General features: G+C 33.8%; 1 protein-coding gene across 2 annotated transcripts; it reads right to left on the bottom strand.

Annotated features, from left to right (window-relative positions):
* Nucleotides 1–743: 743 nt before the first annotated feature.
* On the bottom strand, nucleotides 744–11,063 carry LOC122301367 (probable sulfate transporter 4.2). Of its 2 annotated transcripts, none has more exons than XM_043112653.1 (17): nucleotides 10,413–11,063; nucleotides 9,443–9,491; nucleotides 8,553–8,754; nucleotides 7,707–7,875; nucleotides 6,712–6,777; nucleotides 6,523–6,630; nucleotides 5,718–5,825; nucleotides 5,560–5,625; nucleotides 3,853–3,913; nucleotides 3,550–3,677; nucleotides 3,226–3,267; nucleotides 2,930–3,046; nucleotides 2,504–2,555; nucleotides 2,060–2,198; nucleotides 1,814–1,902; nucleotides 1,402–1,478; nucleotides 744–1,287 (listed from the first exon to the last, which is right to left on the bottom strand). In XM_043112653.1, exons 1-17 carry the CDS (start codon nucleotides 10,722–10,724, stop codon nucleotides 994–996), a joined length of 2,079 nt encoding a protein of 692 aa, XP_042968587.1. In that variant the 5' UTR covers nucleotides 10,725–11,063; the 3' UTR covers nucleotides 744–993. The 2 variants fall into 2 exon arrangements, with proteins under 2 accessions (XP_042968587.1, XP_042968588.1); XM_043112654.1 differs by having other exon boundaries at nucleotides 8,553–8,758; nucleotides 10,413–10,513.
* Nucleotides 11,064–12,273: the final 1,210 nt, after the last annotated feature.

Genomic DNA, 12,273 nt, shown 5'->3' on the forward strand with positions numbered 1-12,273 from the left:
GATTCTCAAGGTGGCCACCGAGGTGGCAGATTGAGTTTTTTTTTTTTTTTTAATTTTTTTAATAGGTAAGTAAATATTTTGGAAAAAGTTAGTGTGCTTCTCAATTCTTACCGTTTAAATATACCGTTCGATAAAAAATTTTATTTATTTATTTAGTAATTAAAGAAGTAATTTTAAATATATTTATATATTTTTTATTTTTTAATAATATTTAAATATAAAAAACCAAATGTGCAATAAAATAGAATGTTACTACTCATGCGACAAAATAGTCCGCTCCAAATATTTTTTAATAAAGTTGTAATTTTTTTCTTTTTAAAAAATATTTAATGAATTCAAAAAAAAATTAAATAAAAAAATGAGATGAGATGATTTTAAATAAAAATTAGAAATTAAATAAGATATTATTAAAATATTATTTTTTAATATTATTATTATTTTGAGATTTGAAAAAATTGAATTATTTATTATATTTTATATTAAAATTTGATAAAATTATAATGATAAGATGAAATAAAATACTCTGAATCTAAACGAGCTCTAAATGTGTACTTATCAACTCGGATATTTGCCTTAGCTCCGTGCAACATAATCTTAGGTTTAATTTATTTTTTTATAAATATTAAAAATTGCAAAATAAGTTACTCAAGTCTGTACCCCCACACCCTCTTAAACAACAGCTCCTGCTCAAATTGGAAGTAAATCAAACTTATTTCAACTGTGACAATTGCAGAGAGGCAATATTGCTTGTAGAGGAGTTTGTACCAATATATAAATCAGCATTGCATACAAGAAACCTAAGTAGCTACACCCTGCGGGCATCCTACTTTTTCCCAACCCCCATCTAGTCAACTCCCCATCTCTTTGGAAGTGCTGAAGCTCAGCCAACAGTTGATTGTTTATATAATATAGCAAAGGAAACCTAATTAGAAGAAACGATCTAAAATTTTATTATTGGCATTTTATTATAAATATAAAATAATCAAGCAATTCTCAAGACTTTCGGGACAGTAATGGCTCCGATTCCAGGCTGCCCGACTCCAAGTTGGCAATTGCCAAATCCTCCCCTCTCGGTTTCCATAATCTCTGAAATAAATTTGGTTTATCATCATCAGGCTGAGGATCTGATGATGTCTTTGACGTTTCTTTCAAGCTCTGAACATGCTGAAGGCAAACTTGAACAGCATCATGCACTCTCACAAAGTAAAACTCCTTACCAATCAGATCAACAACACCAGATCTTGATAAGGTGAGCAGAACTTCTCTATTTGGATTGGAAATGGCCATCTGCAAAGAACAGAGACATTGCCAATAACATTACGATCATGGTATTGAGAGATTCAGAGTGCTAAAAAAGAAAAAAAGAACATTTTTAGACTCATTTAATAGGGGATATTTAACCTGGATGTCACGTGATTTGTACTCCTGATGCAAGTCTTTCAAAGCTTGAACAGCACTGGAATCTATATATGTTACAGCTGCAATAACAATAAAGAAAAAATAACTCACTTTGAACTCTGGATCAATAAGGAAGGGCGACACAATTTATTCATGACAAAAGAAAAACGAAAAAGAAAAAAATTTAGTTTAATGAACAACTCAACGTGAATTGTTTATCGTCATCAGTTAAGCATTCTTCATCTGACACTACATGACAGTATTGTAATGTATCTACAAACGACATTACTTTTATGCACTCATATGGAGGAAATAATTTTAACTGGAGTAAATAAGACATCATGAATGCTTCAGCATGAATAATGACCCAGAACAGTACTGCAGATAAAACTCAAAGAAGCTGAAAAAGACTTACGTGCCATCTCTATAATAACGAAGTAAACTCTTTCAACTTCCGGTCCTCGACTAGTAGATCTATCAACAACAATTTCATATTCCCGTAGCCTGATAGACGATATATGTATGGGTTAGATATCATCTTTAAATTGCAGAAACTGGTAAGCACAAATCAACTGTGACTATTAGCAATATGAATTAAGATATACAATGGGAATTGTCACTATTATTGGATTTTTTCAATATAAATAACAATAATCTTTACCTTTCCTTTATGTAACTTATGTTCGCAAAATATATAGGAGCATCAATCCGAACCACCACAATTCCATTGTATGTGTATGCTTCTGGATACTGTTGAGTGTTTCGATAAACAGTAGTGCCTGGAAGACGCCCCAAGACAGCTGCAGTACAACCCAAATTAACAATTAGAAGATACAGGTATCAATACGCTGAAACCAAACACGGTTGCAAATTGAAACTGCACCAGTATTGAGCTCCTGGTTTTTATTTCTAGCTGAAACCCACCGAGTAAAAAGAAACTTTCTACTACCAGAGCCCACTAGGGAATTATGTCCTCTAGGCAGAACAGAACGAAGTGGTTATGAAAACTGACTTATCTAAGCAAGCATTTGAATAATATTCTGTAATGCAGAGAACACCATGGTACATGTAAATACACATACACCAAATAAATCAAGCTACTTACCAATATGTGGATTTGCTGATTCGTGGATAACAAAAGCAAGCGAAACACCAACCTACATGTTTATGCAAGGTATATCTATTATGTCTCTAGTTTAAACCTTCTGCAATATCGAATCATGTGAAATATCCCTTTTAGACAAAATAAGTAAAACTGCTACATTACTTTTAGATGTTTAGGGCAGGAAAAGCTTGAACAAACCGTTTTTTTTGTTTTTGGTATAAATAGAGTTCAGAAAATAATTTCAAGAAATATGTACTGAGATTCAGATTATTAATAGATGCAATATGATACTAAGCTTCTTTGGATGCCATATTGGGAGTTTAAAGAGCCCCAGAAATTTGTGGCACAAAGCTTTGAAATATATTGGATGCATTAATATACGAGTCAAAATGCAAACTAATATGGTAAACTGTATCAAGTGCTCACCCCAACAAGGACACCGATCTCAATACCAAGGAACAATGTTGTAGTGCAAGTAATGGTCCAAAGAAGAAAATCTTTCTTATCTACTCGCCATAAGAATATAGCCTCATTGTAATCCACCTGGAACAATACATCCAAAAGAAAAACGTAAAAAGTTTTAATCTGAACATGGTAATGGTGGTTACCAGTCCTAGTCTGATAAATGTCAGCTTATATATACCTTGCAAATTCAATGGTCTAACAATTAAAGAAAGTTGACAAAGTAAGCATCCTCGGCATGGAATTTTAAAAATACTCACCAGACCCATCACAGCAGAGATCACAATGGCAGCAAGAGCGCACTGATATGAAAGAGATCACAAAAACATGGTTAGTGTTCCATTCAAGTTTGGAAGGCAAGAGAACAGAAAGGATACGCAGCAGTATAGATAGTAACTCATTGTATAACATGTCAACTTCCTAGACCATGGTTCCCATAATAAATCATTGATAAGGCAATAAGCAAACTGTGCTGTTCAAACCAGGAACCCCTAAGAATAAGGGCATGGCAGAACATGCTATCAAACATGACCTGCAAGTTGCATCCCTACTGAGAAAAGCAATGTGTTGAAGTTGAAACAAACCTGGGGTATGTATTCAAACAATGGAGTCAAGAATAAAAGGGCACAACCCATTATGGTTCCGGAGACAATGCCAGATAAGCCAGTTTTTGCTCCACTTTCATGATTCACAGCAGACCTAGAAAAGGAACCTGCACGTCATATTAAAAAAACATGACCCTATTTCTAATAAGTAGGTATGTTTGGTAAAAACTGTAGGGATAAATAAAATTACAATGAATGAAGACATCATTTCTGTAAACACTCGTAGCTAATTATGAAACATGGACTCATGTTGCAGATCTTAGAATCTTGCAGAAGTATCACCTGTGGTAGGGTATGCTGAAAAGAATGAACCCATAATGTTGGCTACTCCAAGACCAAACAACTGTTTAAAACAAATAGAATATTCATTAGATATTTCTTTGCTCAAAACAACGATTGCACAATGTCCTGATATAAAATAGCTATTTACCACCATAAAAGATCAACACCACCCAGTTCTTTTTTCTTTTTTTCTTTTTTCCCAGTACATAATATAGCATTTTCTAAAATAAACCATCACATCTAAACAAAAACTTCATGATCAATGGAAATAAATTGTTCAGTCCTGTCATTTTGTTAGATGGGCAGTGCCATCCAAGGAATTATGAGCCACAAATGGTAAATAAATTGCAGATTGTATCCTATGCCTCATGTTTGACGTTTATGATACCAGTTTCTGTCAAGCTACATTATCAACTCCATTGAATTCCATTTTAATTTCATGGGGGGAAGGAAAAATAAACAAAAGCGGAGACTCTTATATGTAGTAAAAGATGCTGAAAATAACAAGAAATTTATTATTTTACAAGAAAGAGAAGTTAATTGGCACAACTAAGAGACCAGGTTTTTAGCTGATTAAACCTACTCGTGATGAATTTAAAAATTGTTTTCTCATTGAACTACATGAAGATATGGGCTATGGCAAGGAGAAATGCCTCACAAATGAAAACTAAAACCAAAAAACATAAGAATAAAAAATGCCACTATATTTAACTTGGTCCATAAGGTTCTCATTTGAGTATTCCTCTTAATTTCGTGTATGGTGTGCCCAAGGACTAGTTGCCACATTATATAGATAGAAAAGCCACAAAATATGAACTGAATGAAAGCATTTTAAAAGAAGCTGAAAATCAACTGAAATATGGAAAATGATTGTATAGTCCTAAGTTATGGCAAGCCCTGTTATCAATAAAATTTATCTCTTACTTATAAAAAAAAAGGTATGCAAGCCCTGTGCAGTTAAGTGGGGCATACTAGGGAACCATCATGAAACAACCCACTTTCCATGATGGGCCCTACTTTTTTTAAAAAGGCCTGCACGGGGCTTGCACACCATTAGACTGTATAGCATTACTCTCAAAATATATCCCACTTTCCACATAGCTATGGAAAGAAGTTTTATTTTTGGTTTGGTATCAAAATGAAACACATTGTTCACATCATTGTAATAAGAGCATATATATTAATATTTGTGTAGTCAAAACTTCATTCCCATAAACCAATTAAATTATTTGACTGCATGCAGCATGTCAAGGAACATCACAGAAATTAATCACACAAAAAAGAGAAGCAAAATTCAAGATTTGAATCATGATGCAGTCAAAAGGTAGGATATCGTGCACTTCATACAAAATTAGCTGATCTGAGATCATAAAACAAAGACTAGAAAACGTGTGAAAATGACTGGATTTTAGACATTACATTCCCTATCTAGCCACTTTTTAAAGGGAAATTTAGAATATTGATCCATCCGCAAATTGCAGTTGAGCCCATTGGAAAAGAAGAGTTTAAACTGCTACAAATGGCAAAAAATGTACATGCTTCCTTTTTGTTTTTTTGGAGGGGGTGGATGGGTAATGGTTCATTTGCATGCATATTTAACTGAGTACAGGCCTTCATGCTTGCCAAACAGTTGACCTTGTGCAAATATCTAAGTTGCATATATTCACACATCTAATGACGTCTGCATTCTGCCTTTTAAAGGCATACCTCTTGATTTGAGTCCAACTCATATCCATTCTTTGCTGCCAATGCTTTTGCAATCCCCACAGATTCCTAGAGTTAAAGATGTAACATAATTTTCATTAGTACTACAGTTAAATCTAAGAAAAATATACATGATGAATAATCGATGCAATGCCTCTTACCAATATAGCTACACCAGTGATGACAAGAGCAGTTGGAATCAAAGATGTTACATACCCAAAACTTTTGGGTACAGAAAATCCTGGGAGGCCCTGAGGTATATCTCCTACCTAAGACAACACCAAGTATCCTTTGTCAGTCTTGTTGAGACGTTATTGGTCTAAGATAGATAAAACATTAAGACAAGTAAAAGGAAACATTAAAAAAATGAACACATGACTAGCAATTTTAGTAAAAGTTTTTTGTCTTCACATGATGCTGCTTTAGACCGTGATTATATCATGCAGAAAGTAGCATAAGTTATGACCAAAATTTTTTTTATTGGTAAATAAAATTTTATTAATCATCAGAATAGGCAAGAGCCCAGGTATACTAGACATATATAAGAGCATCGCCTATGCATGCTAGTTTATGACCAATAATTGAGATTAACAATGTTGTAGTGCGTTAGAGATCCCTAAAATTAAGCAGTAGAAAGATACGACTTTTCCGCATGTTGGAGAAGTGATATATATATATATATATAAAGGATATGTATTGTTAGGATTGAAGGAATAAGAATTGCCATTATATAGTCACTTCCACCTAAATCATGGTTATGCAGATGAGAATTCATAAATGTTACTAGAATAGGTTCTTTTCTATTATAGATTCATGATTACTACTTTCTAATTGATATCATATGAGCAAACATGGACATCTTTAATACATTAATCCAGAAGCATTAAACTAGTAATATTTCCATGACAATATTACTAGATCTGATACCCATTAAGTTAAATAGAGTCTAACATATGCCATTCTCACCAAAGATATGGAAGAGGGATGAAATATTTTCACAAAAGTCGTTCCCAGAACGACTGCTGTCAGGGGACCTGCAGCTCTCAGGAATCGCAAGTACTTCCTTGTTTTCCCCTACACATGAAATGTCAAAATCATAACTAGATTACAGGTAAAGACAAATGTCCCTTCAGAACAAAGACAATGAATTCGTACCAGGTGCTTCATGACCAGAAGTATTGCAAGTATTATGGATCCCATTACAAAAGGAGGCCATGAAAACTACAAAAAGAAAAACCTCCTGTTGTTAAAAATGGAACTGATGAGCAAATATGCAAGGCAGCGTGGGTATGCTAAAATGAATAACTTAGGATAGAAATATTTAGTTATCAATACTACATCACTAATTCAATGCTGAAAACCATGGCATGCTAGGCAACAGAGCCGACTGAAGTTGGCAAATTACCAATGCAAACTACCCATTTTCCCAATCTTTTTATTTCACTTCAGCTTCCAAATTTCAGTAATTCCACATTCCAAATGAACTCCTAGGACTTTTTAAAATTGAAAAATAAGTTTGAAGGGATTGTTTTATATAATCCTAGAAGCCTCCACATTTGATCTTATAGAGAAAAAGATCTTCACAGCCTCATATTTCTGACAGGCTCCTATTAGTTTTTTCTTTTAATAAAAACCAATCAATTTTCCTATAGCAGCTCATTTTGGGTTATGAGCAAACCTCAGTACACCAAGCAAAAAGATAAAAAAAAATTACAACCTGTACAACTACCCTATCCTCCACAAAACAACGGATTATTAACATCTCATGAAAGGGGGACAAGTTTTTCCAATGGCCAAAACGTCCCTCACTTCTCATGGAACATCATTTAAATCATAATACATGTCTTATCATTTTGGGTTATGAACATCTCTATCAGAACCTTGAGCACCATCTTTAGCAAAGAAATAAGCAATATTATTAGCCACACGAAAAACATGTCTCCATCACAAAGCAAGGCACTGACATGCTGCTGAAAGCTGCTCCCAATATTCCATTACCCTTCATGGCTCCTATTAGTTAAGAAGCCACTGACCGCCACAGGTAGGCTAGGATCAGGCAACGTTAGGAACGAATGGGAAATGTACAGATCAGCAAACATACAAATAAACTAATATATGAAGGATAGACGACTTGAGCATGCAAAGCATACCCCATCTATCCCAGCTATGATGCTCTTAATCAATGGCACAATCTTGCTACTCCGTACTATATCATATCCCAAAAAGTATTTTGCTTGAGATAGCGCAATCACGACGGCTGAGGCAGTTGTAAAGCCAGAAATTACAGAGTGGCTGATGAAACGAATAAGCCACCCAAGCCTGAAATTTCATTTAATAGACACATAAATAAAATGTATGAAGTGACCAGAGTTGGGGTCCATGTAAATCATCAACCCTTGCTCCACTCTTCAAAATGACAGGCCGAACTAAATACTAAGTCATTGCTTCATGTGCTATAACACTAAAAATTTTATTAAACAATTAAGTTCATCATATCCTATCAGCTTAAACTTTTGAAGCAATTATTAATTTAACATAGGACTAAAGTAATGGTCTTAAGTTCAAAACCTGACTTCTAGTCTTTAGCCCTATTTATTGAGAGGGAGTATTCCCACATGTAAAGAATGGGGTTAGAATATTGATTAAATAATTAAATCTACCCTTTTCTATAAGCTCAAGCTTTTTAGATGATTGACAATCTAACAATAAAAAATTTTCGATCTACCTAAGAACAATGATATGAACTTTCAAGTGTTCCACAATGTGAGCTAGGAGACTGTCATTATACAGCTTGAGAATTATTTTTTATATAATATGATGCCCTACACAAGCCAAGAATCAATATTATTATACAAGGTATATTTTCCTATCACCACATGACTCAGCATGTTCAATTACTGAGGTTTTAAAGCTGTACCAACAAAATTATCTACCACTGCAAGACCAGATTTACATTTTGTAAACATTTCCATGAAGAGAAAGATAAGCAAAGGAACCTCAAGAGACCCATTATGCATTCCAGTATCCCAACCATAAGCGCCAGCAATATTGCAAGTTCTGTGTATAATTCATCAGATGAATCAACGATTTCACTTAAGACATTAGAAACCAGGAGAGAGACCAATGCCACTGGACCAACTGCAAGCTGACGAGATGACCCAAATATGGCATACACAAATAGAGGCACAAAACCAGAGTCTTCCTTGCAAAAGCAGAAGTAACAATGCAAAAGTTTGATAAGCAGATTTAATATAGGGAAAAATCAGAGGTCTATCTAAAGTACAGAGGTGAAATAAAATAATACAGTAGACAAAAGTGAAAGAAAAGAATATAATTCAATAGAAATTTAGCAACGTTTGTTGGTATGTAGCAATCAGATCTATCATAACTGAAACACTACTTCCAAATGTGTCCAGTGAGCAAAACGAAGTGTTAGATGAAGATTAAAGACAGGCACAATTTAGAGTCCTCAAAACCCAGTAGATTTTTTTCCTTTTGCAAAATTCACATCATATGAAGTTTTCACTCTCTCGTAGGAATTGGCAAATGAAAAATCTAAGAAGTTTTATCTCTAATCAGGAAGAGCACAGTAGAGCCAAATCAAAAGCTGATCCGCAAGGGAATTCAATTTTAAACTTCTCTACACCAGTTCGTAATTAGAAGATTCTCATTCTTGATTACAATAAAGTAAAGTTAGCCACGTCTAATCTGGTGTTCTGCATGGATCTATTTTGCCATTCACTATATCAAAATCAAGCTCTCTCACTAATATGTTAAAAATCATATCGGTTTCCATCATAATTCAATAATAATTATCAACGCATAACAAGACGATATTTCTAAAAATAAAAACTTCAATAACATTATAATCCAGTGTAGCACTTACAAAGTCCATATATTGGTTGAAGCCCAGCTAATTTTGCATAAGACATCGCCTGGTCATTCACAAGATACAGTCAAAACAACTTGAATCCATCCATGTTATCATAATATTCAATTAAAACAAATCACATTCCAATAAGGTGTCATGTCTTAATGAAAAAAAAAAAAAACCAAGGAAGAAAACGGCACTAATATTGTTAGAAGTTATAATCAACTAGCATTGATGCTTCAGTGGTTTGAATAGAGTATAGAAACAGCAATCAGACTCATATCGCGCCCAACCAATCATCAATTATCTCAGCGCTTGGTACATAGCACGCAAGTCGGGTCAAAGTTACAGTCGTTGGAATTCTCGGGTCTGTAATAGTGAATAAACAATCATTTGAAACTTCATTGGAGGGAGGGAGAGAGATAAGCTTTCAGATCATGAACAGTTAAGCTTACGGCCAAAATCCAATACCTTAATTCCAACATTAATTATCAGCTGGACCATGACTTCCATAAAACCACCTACTAGAACTGTAGAAATCTGTCTAATAATCAACGTTTGACTGGATAATTCTACCGCCGGTTCAACAGGAAAACAGAGGAAGGCATACGATCAACAGAAAAATACGTGCACAAGGAAAGGTTTGAGTTGCAGAGAACGGAAAATAAAAATATTCAATATTTTGATGTCGACTGAATTAATCATTTGCAAGAACATATTTTCCACTCAAGCGATTGCAAAACAACAGTCCAGCTTAGTTGAGCTGAGCCCTTTATCTTTCAAAACGAAAACTTTGAATTAATTTTCTTTCCTTTCCTCGGTTTCCTCAACAACCAAACAGAAATTATAACTCCGTTTGGTTGCAGAGAAAGAAGTAAAATCAACAATACAATGGAAACATCATCTACAACGAATAATTGTATGCTGCGTTCGTTTCTTTCATTGTCTTTGAAGGAAGGAATGGGGAAGTGTAGGATATCAGTACCTGGGGGACGAGCATGACACCGACGGTCGTCCCAGCCATGAGATCTATCTGGAGGTACTCCCTCCATTTGTAAGTCCTAATCCAACGGTAACAGGGGAGGAGGAGCTCGATCCACTGGACCCAGGTCATGCTCTGCAGCTTCAACGTCCATTTGGAGAAAACGGCACTCGGATATGAAGTAGAAGACGAAGACGACGGCGACGTGCTGGGGTGCTCCAACGGAATGATCTTCACGGACCGGGTCGACGTCGGCATCGAGTAGTCGGACGCCGCAAGGTTGAGTGAGCTGGGCGATGCATACGTTATCTCCATGCGCACCGCCGCCGCATCTGGTCATTTAACTATCGGGTGATTCAGGCCGGTGTACCTTTTGGGTGGCCCAGGATGGTCCACTCCCATGATCATAAAAAAGAGAAAATCATTTTAAATAAATAAATAAAACCACGAGAATTTTCTCCCCAGCAATTTGAGTTAATTTTAGCTGGGGGAAGATCAGAAAATGGCGGGTGCTACTGTAGGTTTGAGACTTTTGAGTTCATACATCGAATGTATGTATAGAAATCATAGATCGGCTATAAATCTATTACATATACATTTTTTTGGGCAATTCTGAAACAAACACTTTGGGCTCAAAATTTCAAATAAATAAAGAGGAAGTAGGTTTTACAGCCTAGAAAAGGACGATATTTCCCTCAAGTTTTATCATCTCTTTAACTGCACTAATAATATATTTTAAAGAAAAAATATATTCTTTATTTATTTTATCGTCATCTTATAATATGATATTAGATAATAGATTTATAAATAAAATATAATAAATAATATTTAATTATTTAATTTTATATTATAAAATAATAAAAAGATGATAATAATTAAGATAATGAATAATTTGATAAATCAATCGTTTAAATAAAAATATATATTTGATACTTAAATTGAGAATAGCAAAATTTCAAAACAAAATGAATTGTGACAAAGCTACGTGAAAAAAACAAATCGAAACATCCAAATATTTACCCAAAATTGATCTCCATTAGGTAAAGCCAGTAAATTCAAGTCGTTGGAAGTATGTTGGGAAACGGGATGAAAGGCAAAACTGCAAAAGGCCTTTCACCGGGAAATGATAGGGAAATTATGTGGACGGGAATAAGGGTAGATGCAAGGCGAGTTGGACAATATTATTTGGACGGAAGTCTGCCAGTGTCCTGAACTAATCCCAAACCACGTGCGTTTCTATTGTTCGCTGGCAGATTATATTAAACACACGTTTTCATCTATTGTAATATTATATATAATCGTAAAATTATAAACGTTATATAATTATTTAAAAAAAATTAAAATTTATGATTAAAAAATTAATTTTTTTATATAAATTTTATATTAATTTATTTTTTTTAAAATGACTACACATCGTTTGTATAATTATAATTACAAATATCATTTTTTATCTTAATATATTTAATAAAGAAAAACGCTAAGTAGTTTCCTTTTTTTAAAATAATTAAAAAAATATTTTTTTAATGATATTATGAATTTTTTTAAAAAACATATTTTAAAATATAAAAAACGAATGAAAAAATAATAAAAATACTCTTGTTCTTTTTTGGGATAGAGCTCGTGCTACACTGCACCTAAGTTGCAACTGTTTCCGGAACGTCGCACGTGTTAAAGGGCCAAATGTCTTTTAGCATACAACAACTCTACTTTTTCGACTTTATAAGAAAGGATTTCCGCCGAGATCAATAAGGTTTAAAATTAAATAAAATATTATTAAAATTTATTTTTTAATATTATTTTTATTTTAAAAATTGAGAAAATTAAATTATTTATTTTATTTTATATAAAAATTTAAAAAAATTGT

Source organism: Carya illinoinensis, chromosome 2 (assembly GCF_018687715.1).
Source record: "Carya illinoinensis cultivar Pawnee chromosome 2, C.illinoinensisPawnee_v1, whole genome shotgun sequence".
In the NCBI taxonomy this organism is placed as follows: domain Eukaryota; kingdom Viridiplantae; phylum Streptophyta; class Magnoliopsida; order Fagales; family Juglandaceae; genus Carya; species Carya illinoinensis.

What these genes read in the sequence shown, in the direction of transcription:
- LOC122301367 (XM_043112653.1), bottom strand. Translation starts at nt 10,724, where the DNA reads ATGGAGATAACGTATGCATCGCCCAGCTCACTCAACCTTGCGGCGTCC. An exon ending in TGCATAATGGGTCTCTTGAG is followed by an intron (nt 7,876 to 8,552) that starts GTTCCTTTGCTT and finishes ATGAAATTTCAG; the next exon opens with GCTTGGGTGGCTTATTCGTT. An exon ending in AGTTGGACTCAAATCAAGAG is followed by an intron (nt 3,914 to 5,559) that starts GTATGCCTTTAA and finishes TGTTTTAAACAG; the next exon opens with TTGTTTGGTCTTGGAGTAGC.